Raw genomic sequence first — 25,711 nt, 5'->3', positions numbered from 1 at the left:
GAACTAGGACAGGGCCATAAATATAAATTGAATATATATTTATGTATAGAGACAACATTGAAAAGGCGTTTCACTTATAAATAGAAGAACATAATGCCTGAAACGGAATGCTCATGGAAATGACAGTGTAATTTTAGGTAAGTGGTTTTATTACCTCATTAAGGCAAGCAGCAAGACAAGCCTCCTTGGTGGTGGTGTAGATAATACTGTTGTCGAGGCCTCTTAGAGCCTTGCCGGGTACACGTTCAAACGCCCAGGGCCTCATACACACATTCTCTGACCTCACTTGAATTTTAACCATATAATAGGTGTTTACAGAACGCTGCAAATAAAATTTAACAGTTCATTGCATAAAAAAACAACTAAAAACAAACTAGTATAAGAATTTCTACTTTTTAATAATTTAGCGGTAGTCAATTAGCATCATACATGCTGGCCATTACTTATTTAATCTGTCATCTCATCTACAACAAGCTGTCAACAGCATTGTAATATATTAAACCGCGGCTGTATAAATTTACCCACGCGTCCTTTTATTTTCATTCTAGATAGAAAACAAGTTGCAATTTTACAATGCATCTGTTAGCATACAATTTACTGTCGTACCGCTCATTAGGTCTGAAAGCGAGTAACGGATTATGCTGCTACTATTTACTTCGATACGGGATTTAATGAGTGCTTCCGCTTTCTCTTGAATCACAAAAACGAGAACATTAACAAGGACACCAGAATCTTAAGCGAGCGTATTTTATAAACAACTTATAAATATTTTTGTTGGTTACTTTTTTATAGTGTTGCCATAAGTTGTGTATTTTAATTTAAATCTAAGAAATATAACAATACAAAATATTTAATTTTTTTTTATAGATGAGTGAATTATTACACAATTTGAAAATAACACATAAAGAATGCCTGTTTCTTTGTTATTAATAAAATTAAAATCTATCATTTAATTGGTTACAGTTCAACTAAAATACTAATAACTAGGGTCTACTAAACTATTATATCCTAAAGCATTGCACGATAAAGGAAATCTTAAACAAAATATATTATACAAACATACCTGAGGAGTTGCCATGGGATTATTTGCTTGGGTATCATTCTGCAACAAGCAACGCGTTTCCTGCACCGGGGTAAGCGGATTTAATACGAAACTGGAACAAAAAGTAACATTAAAATGTCTACCGAAAATAATCTTTTAATTATTTATTTATTTTTTATAGTATATAATGATTATTTAATGTTAACATTCTAGAGTAATACATATATATATCCACAATATAATATGCATATATATATATATATATATATATATATATATATATACATATAATTACGTATTATATTGTGGAGATTCATTTAACATAACATTCCATCTCAGAAGAGCAATGCGCCGGGATACTAAGACACCGAGAAAACATTAATCTATTCAGAGGCAGGCAAATACTACTTCAATAGTCAATAACGGATGCAATTAATGTTATTTACGTTATCCAAGAAACATAATACGTAGTGGACTAAATGCATAAACTCCTAGGTCTACATGATTAACTATTTTCTATTTTACATATTTAAGTATGCAAAAAAATTTAAGTTTTGGGATAAACGGGAAAAATATTTTTCTTGTTACAGTTATAGTAATATGTATCAAGAAATTGTGTTGTGTTTCTTGTTAAAAAAATTTCGTCTCTATTATAATGCAGTAATCACTTAGTTTAAAACATTGTAGCAAAAGTATGTAAGAGCATAAATTTCATTATTTATTAATTTTCCCCTCTAAAGCATATTAGAGTTGATTGAATTTAATATAATTAAATAAACACGATAAAGTAATATCGTTAATGAAAATCAGAAATATATAAGATTAAATAATTTTTCAGATAGTTCGTAAAAACGAAAATTGTTCGACGCAACATTAATTCAAAATTACTTTCGTTCTGTTGTAAACTTTTTGAGTTGATCAATGACATACAAAGCAAATGTGTTTCTTGTCCATTTGTCATTTATTAAAAATAGCAGACAATACTTAAGTATATTGACGAGCAAAACATGATCTTACACAGTGTTTTCTACAAGACGTTCAGTCAATTACAATCTGTATTTTCTTTAGAATTAATCCACTATACTCTTGTTAATGACACCGCGCTACACTTTACCTATATAACGGATCTGTTTACCGTTCTAAGCTGATATTCAATATTTTATGCCACTAACAGGATAATATTAAACATAAATGTATATAAAATATATACAACGTACATTAGTTATATATTTAAAGGAAACTGATTTAATATTTATAAAAGTCATAAAGTGAGATTACAAATTAATGTCTATAGAAAATTACGACTCATATAATATGTCATAAAATATCTGATGAATTTAAAGATAACGGAGTTAGATAGAAACAACACTTTCAGTTGATCGTAAAATCAAATAATTTCAATATTCATTAAAAATTGTAATTTTTTTTCATTAAAATCCTATTTACGCATATATGTATCAACCTTGAAACTGCTAGTTTGTGGCTTATTAAATTTCAATCGAAAATCATAATGAAGAAATCTGTTAAATATTTCCAGATTTAGACCAATTGAAATAATCATCAATTAACCGGTTAATTTAAATATCATTCTTATAAATAACAACAACCTTTAATTAACTTTATGTACTGATATAAACTTCGTTAGCTATTACAGTATCTTCTAGTTAAGCTTTTATAAAAAGTCTATTGGCTCATTTCCATGATATTTTTTTCATTTGTTAAACTATCAACAATATAAGTACATTATATATGGAAGAACAAAATACCAACGCGTCAATATAAAATGATTAATGCCCAAAGCCCTTTAACTAATGATACCGTTTTTGACCGTGGTTTCGCAATTTCTGTAATAAATCTTAAGCTACTAAGCACACTGTGCGAAGAAAGCCATTTGGTAAAATTTATAGTCTATTCATAATATATTTATGTTTATTCATTAAAATTATGTATATATAAATTTATATGCAAATCTATAAGGTTTATTTAAATTGCTAATAAAATGAATGTTACTTTATTAGGGCCAATAGACGTTTAGTTTGATAAACTCTTAAAGTGATTCTCTGTAGATTCTGTTGATAGCAAATTAACGTAAAATATCCCCGTTAGGAGACATTTTACCATAATTTTATGCAGCTAAATAAAAACAAAACAGCATAAATAGTACACGAAGTAGCTTGAAAACAAATTATGCTTCTTTTATGATATTGTAGGCCATAATAACTACGCCTCATCTTGTCTAAACATCACATCAATCACTGAAATTGTAAAATAGCTCGCATTGATGAATATCTTTCTCTCTAAAATCTCAAATAAGTTTTAATCTTGAAACGAATTAATGACTTGTGTGCTCTAATAAATGACTACTGCTTCTTGTGAATGGACAAAAGTGGCGCTATCAAATAATCATTATTAAACTTCATGACGTTTTCCAGTATTTATGCATATCAATATGAAATTAATTAAGTACTAAATTGAGTTCAAAAAGAAATTGTAATGAAGGCAATTTAATATGTCCGTTCCAAACATAAATCAAAGTGATCTTATGATTCCAATGAGATATTATCAGAATTGACAGCACGAAGACAAAGATCACGATATTAGAAATAAAAATAACTAAATGTCTCTTAAAATTTTACTGTTATTTCAAAGACTAATTTCTACCGCCAAATAACCATTTAATACAATAAAATTCAGTATATTGTAGCACTATTAAGTATTTTTTTACTCAGAAACGATAAACAAATGACAAGCGATTATTGATACAAGATAAGAATGGTGGTATGTTATTCCAGTAAACGCTAGCTAGTTATCTCTATAAGACTTCGAGCGGAGGCTAACAGTTAACAATTGTTAATACCATCGTCCCGTTCCATTGTCAGATCGCTTTTTCTTCAGGTCGATTTGAGATACGTTATTTTACAATACTAAATTAGTATCAGGAAAGTTCCGTCTAGTTTAATTGAATTGGATACGAGTGCAATGATCCTTAGACGAAGCTGAAGCGGACTGTTTGCTTCTTTCAATGGTGTATTTTAGAGATTTTCTATTTAGTTGTAATATGAATAAGTCATGATTTTAAAGCTTTCGTAGCTACTGTAATAGCTTTATTCAAATGTAGTACACACATTCAGTTAAATCTTCACATCTCGGTTTAGCGCGCGCATTTTAGTTTTATCGAGACGACTTAATTACTTTACAATAATGTTAATGAGCAAAAATATTTTACATTGGTCCAGTTAAATCTGAAAATATTTTTTTTTTAAACTTCCAAATTTATTCTGTAAACATTACCAATAATTCTTTAGTTATCTAGATAAAAAATAAAATAAAATTGTAGTCAGAATTCAACAAAGAATATCACCAAGTGATGATAATAATGATATCAACAATGATTAAAAATAATTTTTATCTCATATGTTAGTCCGTTTTTCACATTTCTACTTATTAATTAGTCACGAACATCCCCGTTAGTTATATTAGTTTATGCTTTCGTTATCAGATTTTATATTTATAGCGAAGTGGTAATTGTCATTTAATTAACCTAAAGAAATTTACATGTTGTCTGTTTCAAAGTCAAATTAGATACCGAATTGGATATGAATTTAAACATGCAATAGTCACGATATGCGACCAAATGCCTCAATGGCAATGGTCTTTTGAACGTGTATGGTAACTTTTATTACCAGGCTAGTTAGACGGACCACCGGTTTAAAATTTCGTTCAGTTTTTGGTAAGAAATGAATAAATAGATTAGTAGACGGAGAAGATGGAATCTTTATATTTTAAATTTGAAATCGGATATTAAAGTAAGACACGTTCTAACTCCTGACCCTTGTAGCAAAATTTCAGAGCCGATTTCCCTGATGTCTGTCGATCGGTGAATACTAACGTCAATCGGATCTTATCATAGACATTTAGGTTAACCGTGACCAGAGTTGATGTTTATGACCATTCAGAATGACAAGTCATGTTCTTGATTGAAAATCTAGAGATGATCTCCACTTGATGGTTATAATAATTTCAATTTAGTACTCATTATCGTTTGCAATCTCGCTAAAAGAATCTTTTATGTCCTATAAAAATTATTTCATATTAGTAATGGAATATTTTGTACCTGAAAGCGGCTGCTTGGCAATCGGGCTCCTCCCTACACCAACCCTGACATTCGTACAGCGATAGATTGCGGACGGTATAGTAAGCGGTGCCAGCAAAATCTACATCAGTCAGTTTTTCAAACGCGCTACGACCTGAAAAAAATATTTAATTTTAATGTCATGTTATTGGGATTATAAATGTTGAAAAAATATATACAGTAATTTTATTTACATAATAAAATATTCTTCCTCTAAAAACTTCTTTTGGTTTAACTGTAAGGCTATAATAAAATATGAACTTCCCTAAATTTATTATGATAAAGTTTGCTAACAGGTAAAAGCATTCATGAGAACAGATCGTTGTAACCATATTTGCGTAAACAAGTCGGTGATCAATTATGCATATGCAATTCAAATGGAAATCCTAACAAGCTTTTAACGAAGTATGTCAAGCATGATCTTTATAAACAAATAAGGCTGATAAGTCGAACCGAACCGCTATTTGCGGAAGCAGACACTGGGAACAAGTGGTGTCTACTGAATTGTCTAAACATTTCACAATGGAATACTAGCTTACAGCTCCCGGGTTTGTGATCCCATCCATTGTGTGGTAATATCATATTTTCTTGCTGATACTCGCAAGGAATTATGTATAACATGTTAATGATATTGATACATTCCTGAGGATCCACACTTAAGAATATTACATATATGTATAGTAAAGACTAGAATCGTTAATAATTAAACTACGTTTGAGGTGTTTTTTAAAAAACTATGAATTATAAAAATCTTAGTTTCAATTTTTGTGATGGAATAATACACCAATATATTCATTAGGGCCCTTCAATTTTAAATCTGAAGGAATCAGAAAGAAATAATATAATGCTTAAACTTACTTAATACTAACGATGATTGAAGAAGTAAAATTGCTAGCCGCGCCAAGCCCAAGATTTTCCCCCTCATAGTGACTTGTCCACCTAGAACAATAAGAAAAAAAATTATAAAATTATAGTATTTACTAAGTTTCTAAGTAAATTTTGTGTTTAAACTCAACTATTTAATTAAAATAAATACAGCGACATGACAACGCATGCTACATATTTACTTTTAAACTCGGTCGTCCTGCGCGTTGATATTGTATCTTTCATTTCTATAAATCCCTGTATTGTGTCAATATAGGTTAGGTATTCGTTTAAATTTTATAATGAACAATTTAATTTCATCATGTAGATGTCATTATAACATTAACATAAAATATTTTATCATATAAACTAAACGTCACTTCTGCGGAATAGAAAGTACGATTAATTTTATTACTGGGGTAAATACAACGTTAATCATGAGACGAATACAGGTCAGATACACCTAGCAAGAATTTCCGTTTTTTACATTTCAATAACGCTTTCACTGAACTTTTTTATAAACAAAATGACCATCAGCAAACGTGAAAGTAAGATCGTATTATTTAGTCTGAGAACAACTAAAACTATTCTTGTGCATGTTTAATGAATAGAGCTACTTTCGATTGCTATCGATGTTCTGCATCATCTACCATATTTAATAACAGTCTTTTTAAATAGCGACCTTTATGTTCTCGCCGCCGATTTCTATCAAGAGATTTTATAACATTAGCGTGGTACGTGCCAAATAACTAGCACGTACGACTCAAAGATCAGATTAAATTTATGCTTGTAATCTCTATAAGATGACATTAAAAGAAAATTATAAAATTTTGAGGTAATGCAGAAGAATATGCAATTTTAATTCAATATAATATAAATAACAGCAATTTAGTTTAACGACTAACATTTATTCGGCTCGGTATGTCTTTCATGGCACATGTTTAATGCACACTTCTCGAAACGGTACCCAAGTCTAGAGACCACGTATTATATACCATGAGTTTCAAAATTTAACGGAAGTGACCGCGAAATGCGGTAAAACTGACTAACGAACCGCAAATAGAACGGTCTTGAGGTAACGACAATTTGTAGTCATTCGCACGTCTCTACTCACGTGCTTAATCTTGGATATGACGCAGAATAGACTTAGACACATTAAGAAGTAGGTTACGCATTTAACAGATAAACTCAATGAGCAGTAAATAAGAAAATAGTAGTAACACCTAAAATTACACGCCAACAACACAATCCGTAGATTATAATTATATCCTTAAATATTTTTTACTTAAATAAACAGTTATTACTAAAATAACAAATGAATGAAATAGCCGCGATATCCTTTCATTGGAAACTCTGATCCCAATCTCCCGCACCTTCGCACTTTTATCATTTTATTGCCATTGTTTTAAAAGTTGGAAGTGTTACAAAGATTTAGGTGCGATCTGAGATACGAAAACGGTTGGTGAAAGCAATTTTCATTGTCATTAGGTTCATAGAATTCTTTTATTAAAAACGAAATACATACGGCAAATAGATAAAGAACAATTTGTAATAGATATCATCATTCGTATCAATTTAGCGAGTTCTTTTTTGTGTTAACTAATTTATAAAAAAAAGAGCTCTAAGTGACTTAAAGCTATTGTGTGCTTAATTGTTGTAAATGTGCAATAAAATTAATTATTTTATTATAGCCATGTAGAAAGTAAACAGTAAATTAACAAGCTATTGTATTATGAAATAAAATTTTATAACAATCGCAAACCGTTAAGAAAAGGAAACAGGCCGTAACGTTGTTACAATAAGTGTATGACGAGTCTTATGAGACATCTCTGAACCTTATAATGTTGGTAACAGTACAAATGGCATTACTTTATATTATGAACTAGGTACGACAACGAGAGGTTTTGAAACTTTTTAACTTCGCATATTATGACATAATAAATACAGATTATCCATTTCAAAAACATTAATTTACTTTAAATTGATAAACTTTAAAGCTTTTACTTATTTTTACGTAAAAAATATATTCGTAAATTTTAGTTAAAATTTTATATAAATAGGGACTTATTACTTTATGACATTTACAGAACAATGCACTCGATCAATGATATTAATCTTTGGTTAGAGGTTGAAACTTTTCTTTAAAATAATTTTCAGTAATCCTTATTTCTATTCAAAAAAGACAGAAATTATAACTGTTATCTTCATTCGCAAAAACAATAGAGCTGTAGACAAATAACTGTCTGGTTAATCTTAAATATTGATCTCGTGGTGTCGTCCTTGATGACAAACCCATAGTGCGTAGTTAATTGTTGTAACAGTTATGTCACGTTCCGACCAAAGTCACTGTAACGCATATGCAACCACCGTGTAGATGCTCTACCAAATTGACCAATTTAACGGTGAATCCGTCGCACTGATTTCGAGATCACTTCTATCATAAACCATTTCCTGAGCTCTATAAAATAATGATTACACTTCTGGCCATTTCTATTTTCTGTTATAAATATACATAAATAGAGTGTTTTTACGATTAATGGAATTGAAGTTTTAAAACATGACATTAAACCTATTTAGATCAATAATTTTGTTCGCAAAGTCACACTTAATTATAAAAAACCTGAAAAGCAGAACTATTTTCTTTGACAAATAAGACAATAGAAACTTCATAGTCCCAGGCGGTTCTTGTAAGAGTGTATTCCAATTAGTAACACATGCTTTGTTCCTCGTTGCTTTATAGAACAATAAAATTAATCATGTCCCGTTCTATCTAATCACACCTACTATAGTAAATAAAGGTTATTGCTCAGTCTGTAATTAAACATTTTACTGTTAAGTCGAATCAATGCTATGTGAAGACGAGTTCGCAGTAAATTTAATATTTAATTCCTTTTAAAATGCTCTTTTCAATCTTAAGTCGAGAAGCTGTAATCGAGTAACATATATAATTGGAATAGGCAGCAAAGACTGACAATTGACCCCAAAATGAAATCGCTCAATTACTGACCGTGACCGTCAGCTGGGTTCAGAACAATGGTCGTATGTCGGCATGTCGGCCTATCGGCTGGTGTGTCGGCCAGTTACTAGTACAACGAACGGTAGCGGTCATGGCCATTCAATTAAGTCGGATTATACGACTTTCGGTTGTAAAGGATTAATTTAAGACAACTTCCATGATAGTTTTGTATAATTTGGATGTCTGAAAATAAAACTGTAGTTAAATATTCCTACATAGTACGCCAAAACTTAAAAAAGAATCCTTTCTAATTTCTTATATTTTTAACATAACTCAGAGTTAAAAATGTATCTTAATACAGGGTCAACGCTAATCGTATTTAGTTATTCATTGCACGTCTTATCATTTCTCTAGAACATGGGGCATTCCTTTCGTTATATACACTCTCGTATTCTAAAAACAAAAACTTTACTGTTGTTCAAGTTTTGTAATGAATATTCTACTTGAGTCTCATATCAAATCTTATCTGCAACTCTATCATAACACGACTCTACAAAAAAATTTTCGTTCTTTGTCCTAAAGTTTATACTATTATTTTCCAGTTAGTTATGCACAAAAACGAAAAGAAAATACCTTTTTTCGGTATAATGTTTGCTTTTGGGATAGTTATAATAATAATACTCATTTTTCAATTTTTTCATAAATTTTAATTGATTTTAATATTTTTAAAAAGATCGTGCGTTGAGAGTGGGGTATTAACGTTTACACTGTGCCGCTAGATGGCACCCGAGTGATAAACAACCATCAGGTGTTATTTACAAGCCCAGAATAACTTAAAATGTCGTCACGAAAGTGCAAATACGATGCTGATGCATTTTGTTTTATATGTGGTCAATTTATTAAAGTTCGAGACGTGAAATATGAACTAAAGACATCTCACGTTCTCTGTGAAGCCTATGAAGCATATTTTGACTGTCCTGTACGGAATCAAGATAAGCCATGGGCTCCACATGTTGCTTGTAGTTATTGTAAAAGGTGTTTGGAAGGTAAGCAATTTTTATTTAATTAAGCGATGAATCCAAAATAATAGACATGTTAATTTTTATTCGTATATTTTTAGGTTGGTATCGAGGTGAGAAAAGGTCTATGAAATTTGCAATACCAAGGATTTGGCGAGAACCAAAAGACCATATTACTGACTGCTACTTTTGTATGGTGAATCCGAGTAAAAGACGTAGGTAAAAATGCAAAACTTATTGAATATCCTGACCTCGAATCTTCTTCTGCTCCAATTGCTCACGACCTGACACGACCAGTACCTGAGCCACCAAAAAAATTATCGCCGAAAAGTAGCTCATCTTTTAGTTCTTATAAAAGTAATTCCGATAAGGAGTTTTTGCCTACACCTGAACAACCAAAACAGTATCTCATTACTTCAGAAGATTTTAACGATCTAATTAGAGATTTAAATTTGCCAAAAAATAAAGCAGAGCTTCTAGGCTCTAGGTTAAAACAGTGGAATTTGCTTGATGATGTTAAGATCACGGATCAGCGGACTAGGCATGAAATGTTTGCAACGTTTTTCACGAAGGAAGATGGACTTTGTTTTTGTAATGACATTAAAGGTATGTTTGAAGCAATTGGCATACCCTGTGTCCCTAGCGAATGGCGTTTATTCATTGACAGCTCTACAAAAAGTTTAAAAGCAGTTCTATTGCACAACGGAAATAAATTTCCGTCTCTTCCAATTGCTCACTCAGTACATCTTAAAGAAAATTATGAAAGTGTCAAAATTTTGCTTGAATCTGTAAAGTATCATGAGTATAACTGGGAGCTGATTGGAGATTTTAAAATGGTGGGATTTTTAATGGGGCTACAGGGTGGATATACAAAGTATCCGTGTTATTTGTGCTTGTGGGATAGCAGAGCGGATTCTAAACACTATATTCAACGGTCATGGCCTGTAAGAACAGAATTGTGTGTCGGAAAACAGAACGTCAAATTTGAGCCGATTGTTGAAGCGGAAAAAGTGTTAATGCCGCCTTTGCACATTAAGTTAGGGTTGATGAAACAATTTGTTAAAAAACTGGATGAAACTTCAGAAGCTTTTGGATACTTAAAAAATTTTTTTCCGAAGTTATCGGAAGCAAAGGTTAAAGCTGGGGTTTTTGTTGGTCCGCAAATAAGACAGATTTTCGCCGATGAAAAATTTCCAACGTTGCTGAATCGCACTCAAAAAGCAAGTTGGAACAGTTTTAAAGCAGTAGTTTCTGGATTTTTAGGAAATAATAAAGCTGAAAACTACGAAAAGTTGGTTGAGGATATGCTTACAAATTTTAAGGCCATGGGCTGCAGGATGTCATTAAAAGTACATATGCTGCATGCTCATTTGGATAAATTTAAAAACAATATGGGAGCCTATTCCGAAGAGCAAGGAGAACGTTTCCATCAGGACATCAAGAATTTTGAACAACGCTATCAAGGCCAATACAATGAAAACATGATGGGCGACTATATTTGGGGTTTATTGAGAGAAAGTAGCTGTGAACATAAAAGAAAAAGTAAAAGTGTGCACTTTTAAGTTATTTTCCACTTTTCTGTAAGCTAATTTGATAGTAAAACTTAATAAAAATAATAAACATTTTTATTTCAATAGTTTTATTTTCAATCAAAAACTAAAATCCGAGATTTTTAAAAATTTCGTACAATCAGTCTTCTACGCACAAAAGCAAAGTTTTTCATGCCATATATTTTTTTTCCGTCTTATTACTACCTAAACTACCGAAATTTAATGCTTTGCAATCAAAGTCAAATTTCATGTTGACCCGTGTAATATAGGAATAGTATATATGTGTTTAATGACGGTTCAGATGAAGCGCGATTAGATACATCAAGAGATTCAAGGAGTACAGGTTAGCTATGGGCGGTAAGATATAACGATTCGATTTCTAATAACGTTTATATTTAAATTTTCCCATACTTATTTTACTACATTTTGCCATTTCAGGCATTCCTACGGTCAATAGCCACGGTAATAGCATCACAATTCGCTATTAAAACTAACAATAGCGGTCATACAAAGAGCTGAATAGTATATTACGGTACCAATGAGACGGGTCGCCAGACTGACCTAATTATCTCAAGCGGCACACATTTCAATAATAACAGCCTTAAGACATTCAAGTCGCAAGTAGCATTTTTTTGTAATTTAAATATTATATAATACTAAAGCTAACAAATTCTTTACATAAAACATTGATTGAAAAAAAATTCTTTTTGATATATACTTAATAAGCCAAGTACCATTTTTAAAAGAAAGTATCAAGAAACGAATCTAGACAGAAATTCTAAAGTAGGTCATTAACTCGACTGTATTAAATCAGCGTTGTCACGTAAGTTCCAAAAATTCTTTCATGTTAAATTCGAAAACTGAGATCCAGGACCTTTCGTGCTCATTTATCCTGCTTTAAAAGAAGTTAAAAATGTTCAACAGTGATATTTGAATAGTGACAAATAAGCACCTCCTCTCAAACAGCGTCGCAAAAAGAATTAAACGCTCAACAAGAACAGTAAGTTCCACTTGAAGCGTACGTTGTTTAGCATGCCTACATTATAAAGTTCCTGCACTTATTTGCTTGCATTGAGATCCGATGTTTATCTTGCGAGGAATGTTGGTACTTCGCCCCGTGCTGACATCTAACACGTGGCCTGCCCAGTTTACGGATAGCGTTGGCATTTATAAATGGGAAAGGAACAATGTATATCCTTTGTTATTTTTATTACTTTCTATTTGTACTTTTCGAAGAGCTCTTTAGAACTCTTCTTTCTAGGCTCTTATAAGTTAGAAGTATTTTTAGGAGAATACAGATTTCATATTATGTATTTATTACACAAGCTGTTAACAAGAGATTGTCTTAACGCTAGTATTATTGAAAGAACAGTATAATATTTAGATTTATAGTATAATATTTAGTCTGGTATAAATTACAGAATTGATGTTAGCAACTGATGGATTTTTTTTGCATTCTAGGTAGTTAAATTATATTGCAAACACTTAGGCAGGGAAAAGCATCACAAATAAAAAATCATTTTATATTGACAATCGTCTATATTTTTTTTATCTCAGATCGTATAAGGCAATATAAAATGAAGTTAGCAATGGATGAATGGATTTTATTATGGTTTAAGTTATAAAAGTATCGGTAAAATATTTTACATACATAAATCTTTAGACCCTTGCAAAAAGAGCATAACCGGCTGGAATCCCTGGAAGACAGATAGTTAACAAGTAAAATAAAAACTAGCTTACGAAATAAATAACTCATATTTTACTTACAATTTTTATTATAAACGTTATTTCATATGCATGTATGTATAATAATAATAATAATATAACATTTCTCTTTGCTTCCTTTCCTAGCCATCATTTATCTAACTTTTTAAAATTGTTCACACGTAAAAGGGGTTATATTTAGATTTTCCCCTAATTGCACATATCCACAAGGTTGTAGCAGTTTTTCTTTTCGTCGTAGATAGTGAATTATTTTTAGCAAATTATTTATCACTGTAGGATACAAAACGGCATTAAAATTTTAAAAGTACTAGAAACAATAAGAATTTTCTTTTTTTAACAAGGAGGTTCTTAATACGTCAGTAAATTTTGTAAGTTAAGTATTACTTAATCTAATAAGTTTTCTAAAAAAATATTATATGACGTTCAAAAATTCCGCTAAATATTATGAACAGTGCCTGAGCACTGGAGAAACTAAAAAAATACTATTTCCAATTTAATACAAATGATGCAGTTTTGCTTTAACGACCTGATTGTAACAATGTCTTTATATTTCGCGCCGTAATTTATACTTCATGATATTATAGCTTGAAGGTATGTTTAACAACTTTATCAGTATAAATATCTCTCTACACTACCGTACTTACACAACTGTGATAGACAGAAACGTGGGATTGGTGTTGTCTATTCTAATATATTATTACGGCTTATGAATAGTCACGCTCGCCTCGGGTTTCCTTTTTGATCTTTTGCAGCTAATTCCAAATGTCATTATTATTTAGAAGTTTAAAAAAATACAATACGAATTTTGGTTTTGAAATATTGATGTAATAACTCATGGAAAAATCATGAAAATTTATATCAGTGTATTGAAATACTGACTACAGTTGAGATTCAAACAATAAACCCACTGATGTTTGTAAATTTCTATAGAGAATAGGTGCAAGATACTTTAAATTAACCATTCTTGTTTTATATTTTTAATGGTTTTAAAGCGAATGAACTCAGGGAATTGTAACAATCTTCCAAAATGTATAAAGCGTTTATAAAAAAAGTGAATTGCCTTTAAACAAAGGAGTCTTTTTTGTTCGCAGGGAAGTGACTTCAAAATTCTAAATATATTTAAATAACCGTGATATCCTCAACTTTTAGGACACTAAAAGGTTATTGAACAGTTTGCAGACCAGTTCAGGTTTATCGCGACATCCAACCCAAAATAAGGATTGCAAATGAGAAAAAAAAATTTACGAATAAATGGATGGACAATAATGGATGATCGATGGACATACAATATTAAAAAATGTAATAAAAAATCTGTCGAAACTTTCTAAAATCAAACAGACGTGTTAATCCAACTGTTACAATAAAAAATAAGTAATTGTAAACTGAATAAACAGAACATCATACAAAAGTGGATCATGTTTACATTACTCTGTTGCAAAAGTCAATAAAGCTCTACTTTCTCCTTTATTGTAAAACAGTCTAATTTCACAGGTCCACAAACGAATGTATATTCGATGAACCAAAATGTAGAACAATTCATACATATCAATTACAAATAGAAAGTTGCTTTAAATTTAAATAATTTTGATTAAAAAAAACATCATATAGGAATCTCTATAATTATTATTCTATCTATTGACCGATAAGAACTTTTTTAGGCCGAACATAAAAATATAAATGTTAATAAATCATTTGAGACTACGTTCTATTTCTTCTGGTAGTTAAAATAATCCCATAGTTATAAGGAAAACATAAGAAACGAAGGTATTCGAGTTATTTATTTGTGGCGTACCCGAGCACCGATGTTCGAACAAATGACTCGACGACTCGCCCTCTGCCTGCCCCGTCATCGCCGTTTAGCACCTCATTAATTGAAACCATCAACATTTTTATTGAATATACAGTAATAAATGATTCGTAAAATGCTTTTTCCTTTATATTAATAAGTCGTAGATCCACAGCAGTCATGGCCATTAAGGATTTAACTTCTGCTTTTGACTGATTAAATATTTATTGTAATTTATTTTAAAGCGATTTGCATGTCCTTATAATATGCTAAATATTATGATTACACTGTTATAAATTAAGTAAGTCGTTAAACTAAATGTGCTGTGTTGTTAGGGAAAATTAAGTATTAGATGGTAATTGTTATTAATATTTGCAAAGATGTTAGTGGAGTTCTAACATAAAGTGCACTCAAAGCACAACGCTCGACATAAATGGTTGTTAGGAAAGCACTGTAAATAAATCAGAGGATTTTGCATAGCCTTTTTGTACCGCTTAGTAGATTAGAGAAGGGAACATAAGCACCGGCGGCGTTCGTGATGGCTGAAAATAAAAAAAGATGTTTTGCATTGAAACGTTTCCTATCAGTGTTCAGCTCGTTCCCTTTTATTCCGAAGCTGATCACTAGACAATATGATGGTGGGTAGGAAGTGCGGGGTGCGGGGTGTAGGTTCAGGGTGCGGGGTGAGGGGTGCGGGTTACTGGGCAGACGGGGCGGCCGGGGAGGAGGGGAAGGAGGGGAAGGGTATGTGCATGACCGCGCTGGGCGCAATGACCTTGCGTGCATTCCGCTCTTAGGAAGACTCCCGCGACTCTCCAGACTTATCTAGTCTATATATAAGTCCGGAGATAAGAATCATTTGCAAATCTTTACCTTTTTTTCTAGGTTAAGTTGAATTTTATAGTTCGTATTTCTAACTAGCATTAGATAACACGCCAGATATAAATTTCTTGAATGAAATTCAAACAATAGATGAGAAAGAAAAACTGGGTTATTAACCTCCGTAGGCATTGTATAGCATACGAACTGAATAAATAAGAAAAATACAGTCAAAGTAGAACGAATAAGCCTCGAAGTCTTGAGGGTGCAGCTTAACGTAGTTTACATATTAATAGCAGCACAAGACTTCAACAAAGAAAGTAAATTAACAAACTTGCAAAATTTTTGATTACAAAATAATTCTAACATAAGGAAGTGAACCACTGGAAATTACCTTTTAAGTTAAATAACATTTCTGTCATAAAAAGTGAAAAATCTATAACTTTGTAAAACTAATTTAGATAACACGAATATACAGTATAATAGCATTATACGAAACCGTATTAGTGCGTGCCCAATCACCCGTGACACACCTACACCGGTGAATTAAAGGTAAAACAGCGCCTACTCGGAAACTAACGGTTTACACTAAAATCATCAAAACCACGGAAGAATGCGAACCGTTTCATAGACATGGAATAGTTGCCGTAGACGCTATGGGAAATTTTTGGAACGAACCAGCTATTGTATCGAACGTCACATACAAAATTTTATTACCTTACGCTTTGGCATGTCTGAATTTTGGTTACTTTTGGACAACATTTTAAACTTTATTATCGAACATTGATGACCAAAAATCAGTCTTTCTATTATTCTAAGACAAACTTTAATTTAAATAAATACCTTAGTATTTGGTTATTAAGTAACAAATACAATAATTTTTCGTATGTATAACAGTCGGTAGATATCAGTTAGTTTCAATAAATATTAAATAATCTACATAGAGATTAAGACTAAAGCAATCCACGATCAGATCTCAAACTTCTGTACTTGCAATTTCAAAGAGCATTGACATTGAAACATCGTGACTCGGGCAATATTGTAAAAGTATCACAGCTTTTTCTCTAACATAGAAAATTGTTAAAATATTTCTTGATTTTATTTCATTCTTCTTTATTCTTTTCAAGGCACTTTTTAGTGAAAAAATAGATTACGACGTTTATAGGTTGAGTTAATGTTATAAGTACACAAATGTTTGTAATTGAGTAAAGATATAAAATCTTATAACTCACTTTGAAGATGAGAAATAGGATAAACCTTTAGTTTAAAAATCCAAAAAAGAACAATACAGATAAAATTAAAAAGAATAGAGAAAAACAGAAAAGAAAGAAACGAACAAACATGAAATCATTTTTATAACTTTAGATAAAAATAATCTTAAAAAGTACTACAAAAAAAACAAATTATTTTCAATGAAACTCCGTGTATAGACTTAAGTCTATGGAATAAAGTTTAGAAGTTATAAGTAACCTTGCTAACACTAATTACTGTAATTAGTAATGAGTTTCAATCACAACTAACATAAAATGTTAGAGTAACTTCAATTTATTTAGCTCGATACTTGAATGGTTCATTACAAACACGATGATTTTCTGATTTATCAGTTCATATGATATAAAGTTTCTTTCGCCAAATAAACAAAATTTTTTTTTTACTTTTCACTTTCTTTGTTTATTTAAAACTTAGTGTTAAATCACGTCACGCACAATTATATTGACTGTTATCACGATGTACTAATTATGACTGACACAATCACCGTTTTATTAATATTACTATCTGTATGGAGGCGGTCCGTTAGAATGTATCTTAGAGCGGTGACATGTCTCGCCACGGTATATCGATTCTACGTTTATAATTAGAATGTAAAGATTTTTTTTTTTAATTTTTTTTTAATAAATACGACTAGACCAGTATGTCGAGGTTTAAAATATATATTTTTATATTTATTAATATATGTAATTAGTTTTTTGACATTGAACCAATATTGAGCTATTACATGAATTAAAATTCACAGACGAACAGGATTCGAAGCCGTAACTGCGGGTACTTTACCATGTGAGCTATAGTGCTCAGGTACTCGTGCTCGGATCAATGAATTATAATTATTTTGATTTAATATATATACCAACGATATCAATGACAGTGACTATTATTATATTTACTTCATACGCTTTAAAATACCTGCTAATTTCGAAAGAAAATTATTTTTATTAGTTAACGATCTCGTTGATGTCTTTTATATGAAATTATAAACATTGACTATTTCATTACATTTAATAACTTAAATAATAGTATTACCAATTCAAATACCATCACATTTAACGTGTTAAGTGTGTATTGTCGCATATTAATGAATTGTAGATCCCGTATAACATTCATTGTCTTTTTATTAGGTATTAAAAGTTTTTAAGACATTTATCGTTTTATTATATTCGTAATTCAATAAAAAAATTATTACTGTAAATAATGTCTCTCCTTTATAATTTTCTATATTAAATTATAAGTGGAAAGTGTCAAATGGACTTTCGTAGTTAAGGAGGCTAATGTTATTTACTCAATTACTTAGCGAATGAGCATCATGACTAAAGGCTTTATAACTCAGAAACGATCGTTTTTAACATAGTTTGTAACTTATACTAATATTGTTAATATAAGTCCTAGTTATTTTAATAAATTAAATTTATTATTATTATCAACAAAATCATATACAGATAATTTAAAAAAATACTTATAATTGTAGTAAATACAAAAAAACCTTGTCGTGATCTCATTTTTAACAAATACTTGTATTATACTGACAGTAACCATAACGTCTTCTGTATAATAGTTATTATTTTACCGATAAAATAAAATGTATATATATTGGTACATATACATCAGTGAATTAAGACAAAGCTGTTATAATTATATTTCATACAGACACTCCGATTCTATTTATAGGTAAAGATATATCACATACAGCTGTTCTATATTTATATGACAGTGTTATCGTAACATTAATTGCATCAATAAATAATGAACCAAGCTGGAGCTGGAACATCCTGGGATCGTTGACCTCTTACATAACTAGCATCCTGCGCCTCACATGTACTATGTCATAAACATATTATAGCTTTCCCCATTAGGAGATATCATCGATGTGTACGTGGTTTTATTAATGCCGTCCCAAAAATAATTGAATTTTAAATTGGTATCTTATTAACGGACGCTTACATTTAATATCGATACTTCTTATATGTTTGATAATTAAATAAGATTTAATTTGTAGAGTAATGAGTTTTAATGTGTGGAGAATCAAAATTGTTGATTGGTATTGAGGAATCCGATACGTCATAGTAATAGCTATTCATTATTTATAGTTAAAACTAAATGCGGTATCCCAACCACATAGTCTAGTATTACAAGGAAGAAATGTTGCTAGAGAAAAAAATGTTTTATGATTTCTATATTCGATGAGTGAGAAAATATTGAGAGCAGTCCTGTGGTCGAACTAGATCTCAACAGACAAGTTTTTTATATTCACACTGATGATGTTATAAAGCCATTTTAATAACCTTATGAAATTATTTGTTAAATCGTAATTGAGATTTTTTTCAATAATAAACAGTGTCTTTCAATTTAATTAGTTATTTAACAAAATGTGTACCACTTTAAATAAGAAGCTTTTAAATACAGAACTCGTCATGTATGTGAGATATATCCATTTAGTTTCATAGTCGTTCATCACTCAAACAAGTCTTTAATGGAGAGTCATGTACGAAAGCTACCGGTCGTCGGACAACGGGTATTACATCTTTTACATAATTTATTCTCATGTTTATACAACACACTAATCGATAATCGATGCCCCGAGGCTCAGAGTCCATCACCATTGTACGATTAATCACAATATTGGTAAATGGTTGAGTTTTTAGAACAGTCGTGTGTAGTTTTAATATTTTTTAATCGATATGACAATACGTTCTGTCCGACATTTTCCCAGAAATCGTAATTACAGGAGGGCCGTCGGTCAACCTGGTCATGCTCTAGCTGCGAGCTGGTTACCATGAGAGACACTTTTATTACGTATATGTTAGGTCTTATTATAAGGATATAAGGTTTAAGATGTATTGATATATCCAACGACACCATTCTCAGGCCTTGCTACGCGTCACTGCCGATGCAACCGTAGCGTCACACTTCCTTACCGAGAGTACTCTTTAACTATAACCACCAGTACAGCTGTGATTATTTACTGATTATCTCAGCTATATATTTTTTATTCATATAGAATTATATGTTTTGTAATAATTACTTATCACTTCATGGACCTATTGTCTAAACACATAGTTGCAACATCCATGCCGAAGGAATACGAAACAAACTATTTGCAGTTCGTTGAAAGTTTACTTACTATGTAATGGGTCTTTTATTCTCTATGTGATTGCTAAGGCTTTTCAGGTGAGAGCGGTCTACATGTGGTCCATTGTATGCATTCCAATGTTATTGTTTGACGGCTATTCAAAGGTTTATGAAGTTGTTAACATATAAGATGTGTGTTAGGCCATCGCTTTAATAGTACCTTACTGATTGAGTGTGATTGTGTTCACAACAATATAAAACGTCCATAAATATTATAGTGTAAATATTCAAATGAAAATAGTCGAAGCTTTTTGTTATTAATGATCAAAAATGATTAATCGAAATAAAACGTCAACGACATTGAGAGAGTTTTCTAAACAAAATATATCTTAATAAATATGATAATAATTAACATGTCATGCTTGTTACATTATAAGACTTATCCTTTATCATTGTAAAATATAAAACAGCTACGATAATAACTACCAGTCGTTTTTTTATTATAATAAAATAAAACACCGTACACATCACACTTGAAAATCGTTTATAACAATTTCTTAGGCATTAGTTGCGTAGAACTGGTTGATAAATTTAGCAGCATCAAAACATACGATATTGAAATTGCCTGCAATGCAGCATGTCATTCGAGAGCGACCTTAATCCGAACAACGTAATGTACGGATGTAATTGTGGCATGCACCGTACGTCCCCACTACTTTCCCTCGACCCAGTGCCCTCTCTGCACCAGGCTTACTCGACCCACAATCTTATTCAATAATACGTATCATTTAAACAACCTTCACACACCTTGCACTCCTACGTATTTTAGTTGCATTTGCAACAAGCTCAGGGCTATAAAGACTATAAACCTTTCTTGTGCAGAGAAAGCGAAATATAACAAGAGAATAAAAATTCTTGTTTATTAAAATTACAGTTTGTATTAAATTCATATTGGTTTTTAAGTTTAAATTATAGTTGTGAGGCTCCTTAGTTTATAAATTGTTGTAAATTTCAGGCCGTCCTTAAAATGAAAATAAATTTCAGGAAAAAAATTTTACCAAACATTGATTACGTTTACAGTCTACAAGAACCATATTCATAACCAACAACTATCCAGATCTTAATGATTATGAGTGGATTGAGCGAAAATGACCCTTCCATATTAGTAAAAAAATTAAACCATACTTTCACAAAATACTGTTATAAAAAGTTTACTCGAAATGTTATGTCCAATTTGTATTGGAAGTATAGTTAAGAAATTTTCTTTCATAAACCGTTCCAAAAAACATATTAGAATGTTAAAATAAATGGATACGAATACAAGAACACTTTAATTTAAAGCAAAAACAGTTAAATTGTTGTTGAGACGCAAATATTACACATTTCATTTTCACTTATTGACTTGTAAAACATTAAACGCGTAAATGCTACAACAATTTATCATGTACATCTCCGTTTGCTGCGTTTAAAATGTACAGTTAGACAAGATTTTTAGCATTCCGCTCTTTTGGATAGCGACACAATACCGCCGGCGCGTGGGCAAGACTTCGTGATGAAGCGCACGGTCAAACTAACTACACGAATTGTTTCCAATTCGTTATTCATATACAACATATAATAAACAAGTTTGCCTTATAGTCCTACCTTTACCATAAATATTTATAGGGCTGTATATAAATGTAATTTCCATTTTTATATCCGAATTATTAGCTGGTAAATATTTTGGCATGCTATAACGGTAGTTGTATTTGACAAAACGACACCAATGTAACTTTCACTGGCTGTTCGGATCACGTAGCTGGCAGAAACATTAGTATTGTAAAGTATAATGGATTTGCTACAGAGTCCCTGGTCTCTGCACGACCTACTAATATAATAATGAATAAACGTGAAAGTGCACTCGCAACATTACTTTAGGAGTTGAGCTCCAGTTCGTGGTGAATTTGTTTTATATGCAAAAAACTGATGAGAGAAATTAATTTTAAGAGGTTTTCTGATGTTTACACTATTGGTTAACTTTAACAATAATGGAATTTTCTTTATTTCATATCTTCACCAAAACTTCGATAACGATTTTTATATAGTTGTTACTATTTTATCACTCCCATATAAATTATTAAGCCCAGATTAAGAATAAATCTCAAAAAAATAAAGCTTACGAAAATCTGAAAATCGTACGAAATAATCAAAATTATATATTAGATAGCACTTTCTAAAACCTTTTTTGGATGAGTGATATAGAATTGTTCATTATATTTAGGAATTGGTGCCGAAATATAAAATAGGTAAAAGAAAACTGTATAAAACAGTCGCTGTTCACCTTAAGATCGTTTATTTCTCCGCCTACTTCTTAACCACGCGATTCTGATACGGTTTTCTCTGAGAAAGCACTAAAAATAGGTATTTTTTTTGTCACGTAATATTCAAATATTTGATATCAAATAAATTATATCTCGTTTTTATTTAGACTAATCTTTGGAAGTCATGCTATAAGACAGATGAGATTTAAAGTAATTTATAGATTGTTTTATTGTATTTCATTATATAAATTCGGTATATCATACATATTGTTGATAAAAATATAGCAGACATTTTAATTATCAGTCGACCACCGTAATTATTACCTAATAAAAATCTACTGCTATAAATACTTCTGTATTATATACAGAACAAAAGACAGAAAAAATCATTTCGACAATTATCCTCTTGAATCTTCTTCATCGTTATAACTGTATTTGCTAGGCTCATTATTTGCATTGTTAATCTATTCTGTATAATTTAATAATGATAGCCTGTATGAATAGAAAATACTAAAATATCCTTATGTGGGTCTAAATCATTGATGATGATAGTAAAAACCTGATATTCCTAGTAATTTCTACTTGCCCGTTAAGGTAACAAAGATCGACAACAAGGGAGCAATAAATTACAGTAAGGTAGATGACATGTAAAGTGTCTACTGTAGATATAACTGAAAATTGTACGCAACCTCATCAATCACTCGTGTAAACCCGATTAAGGAAGTGGTTTTGAACCTCGAATATGATATCTGTCAGGTATACAAAGGATATATTCATCATATTCTCCTTAAAACTGTCTTTTAATAATAATGACAGAATATTAAAAATTCCAGTGTATAAGTGGAATTTTATGAGTATCCTTATTATTATTCCACACTGAAAACTTTTGGATTCTCGGATGAAAAATTTTACATATTATAATGATACTTCATAACTTTTATTTTAACTACTTCATTCATTAAATGTTATCAGTTACATACGGTTTAATTGTATGGAATCATTTGTCTTCAAACTGGTCTTTGCTGTACGTATTATCAAAACTGGGCCGTTTCGAGTTTCGGGCTCACACACGGTCAAGGTCACATGCACTTGTCCGCAAAAAAGCAACTGGTTGTGCCGTGTGCCTACACACTATAATCATATCATAGTTACGTTTTTGCCACACCTTACCTTCGTAACTGGGATCATTGAACTTATTATTCATATTACGCTCAGTCTTTCTTTATTTTATCAAACTTAGATATAAGCGAATCAGTATAGCGATTTTGATAAACTTGTTTGGTGTCATTTTATTTCATGGCAGACTTAAGAAATATCAAATAAACTTTGAGTGTTTTTTTAAACATATATATTATGATTATTCTTTTTTTCAAATACATACACGTATACATTTAATATACAAGATTTAACAGGTCCATTTAAATCTTTTAAAAAACAAGTAAGAAATCACAAACCATAATACAAAATCTTTCACAAATATAAAGAGGCATATGTGAAAGTTTACATTCATTATAGACTTTTGTAAAGATTACAATACTTCCTGCCAAAATTTTCGTTCGGATTAATTAGAAAATAAAATATTACTTAACTACACGACATGAACATTTTGGCAATTTTGAATAAATAAACACAATACATATATTTCCAAGGCATGAAAGTGATGATTTAAGAAGAAAATTATAAAACAGATTCATTCAAATTATTATATAAATATATTTATTTATTTACTTTGTTTATAATTTTATATCAAATTTAGAATTAGATTTAGTGGGGAATTTTCTGTAACTTTCCGTAAAACTAATTCCGAATCCATTTAGTAGTATTCTATAAAAAAAAAGTCTAATCAACAATGGCGCTGTAACAGTCGGGAGTGCATGTAATGGCAACGTCACGTAATTCAACTGTAATGACAGTAATCATTTTACCATCTTCGTCCCAATAATGCACGTGCACTTACCCGGATAGAACGCTCACCGTGCGAATACAATTTAAAACGCATAGCTGTTATATTTAATTTTATAGCATTATAGAATTACATCATAAAGTTATAATGGAATCCTAAGTAGATTTTTTAATACAACCCATTTGACAAGCACTAGCCATCAAACACGTGAAATCTGAATTCATCCGCTGATATTCAGCGAGCTTAACTGTAAAATTAGAGCCATGAAAATTTAAAAAGGTATAAAATTAAGGCAGTTTATTGCTTTAGATACGGTAAAGTCTTGGATGGAAAATTAAAAACTCTGATTTGTCATTTATTATTATAGTAGAAGGATTTTTAACTATTCCTTAATACTTAATAAACATTCAAAAACCACACTTATACACTTGTATAAAGGTCTTTCATATTCTAATGAAATTTTAAATATCCCGAATCAAAAATTAAATAATATTTTAAAACGAGATCATTGCCTTAATTCCTTTTTTTTAACGAATTTTCGAATAAAAATCTTCTAATACCAATTCGTTAGTTATAACTCAAGGGATTTAATGATCTATTCATAAATTTTTAAAGCGTACATAAAATCCCATCAAGCTCACCTTCATAAACTTAATTAGTGCAACTAAGTCATTCCCACATAGACCAGGCCCTAATAACGTTAAATTTAAATAATACAACCTACACTAATTATATTTAAAAAAAAAACACAAAACATACCTGTTAAGCTTTAGGGTCACCAAAACAAGCGCTAGTTCAACACGCAATACTGTCCTTCAACCGCGAACACTAGAGCTTGGAACCTAGCCGGGTAAGAAGGCTTCGGTTCAGCTCACGAGATCGACACTTGAAGAACGGCGCGCACAGCAGTACGCAACCGAACAGTCTCAAACGAAATGAAATGGTGAAGAAGTCGCCGCTCTCTTATATAGACATGACCGTAACCTGACGCCGGATAACGGATTCCAGCCGGCATAGGCGGCATGCGACTATAGCTCTTCTAACTGAGCACCAACAAACATTTTACTATTATCCGAACCCTTTGTAACAGAAAGATCGAATTTTCAATAAAACGCCCGAAGCTGAACACAGCAATTTGCTGATTCTAAGTCTGAATAAGGCACAGGACAACGGAACTCTAAATATCGTCAAGATTTTCTCTAGATACAAAGACCCTTAGATTATCTTTAGCATCCTAATACGAAAATAAAACCACCTCATTAAATCTTGTACAT

General features: G+C 31.0%; 1 protein-coding gene across 1 annotated transcript in view; it reads right to left on the bottom strand.

Annotated features, from left to right (window-relative positions):
- LOC116779052 (uncharacterized) overlaps positions 1–25,385 on the bottom strand; it is a 36,004-nt gene extending 10,619 nt beyond the window's left edge. Inside the window, exons 1-5 of the mRNA XM_061526895.1 lie at positions 25,197–25,385; positions 6,033–6,113; positions 5,157–5,289; positions 1,064–1,154; positions 155–322 (exon numbers count right to left, since the gene is read on the bottom strand). Coding sequence (XP_061382879.1) covers positions 155–322; positions 1,064–1,154; positions 5,157–5,289; positions 6,033–6,099 — 459 coding nt within the window. The 5' untranslated portion in view covers positions 6,100–6,113; positions 25,197–25,385. The remainder of the gene's footprint in view (positions 1–154; positions 323–1,063; positions 1,155–5,156; positions 5,290–6,032; positions 6,114–25,196) is intronic.
- Between the last annotated feature and the right edge of the window lie 326 nt (positions 25,386–25,711).

The sequence above is a fragment of the Danaus plexippus genome (assembly GCF_018135715.1).
Source record: "Danaus plexippus chromosome 3 unlocalized genomic scaffold, MEX_DaPlex mxdp_30, whole genome shotgun sequence".
NCBI classification, from domain to species: Eukaryota; Metazoa; Arthropoda; class Insecta; order Lepidoptera; family Nymphalidae; genus Danaus; species Danaus plexippus.
The sequence above is the reverse complement of the archived record's forward strand: the minus strand, read 5'-3'. Positions and strand labels throughout refer to the sequence as shown.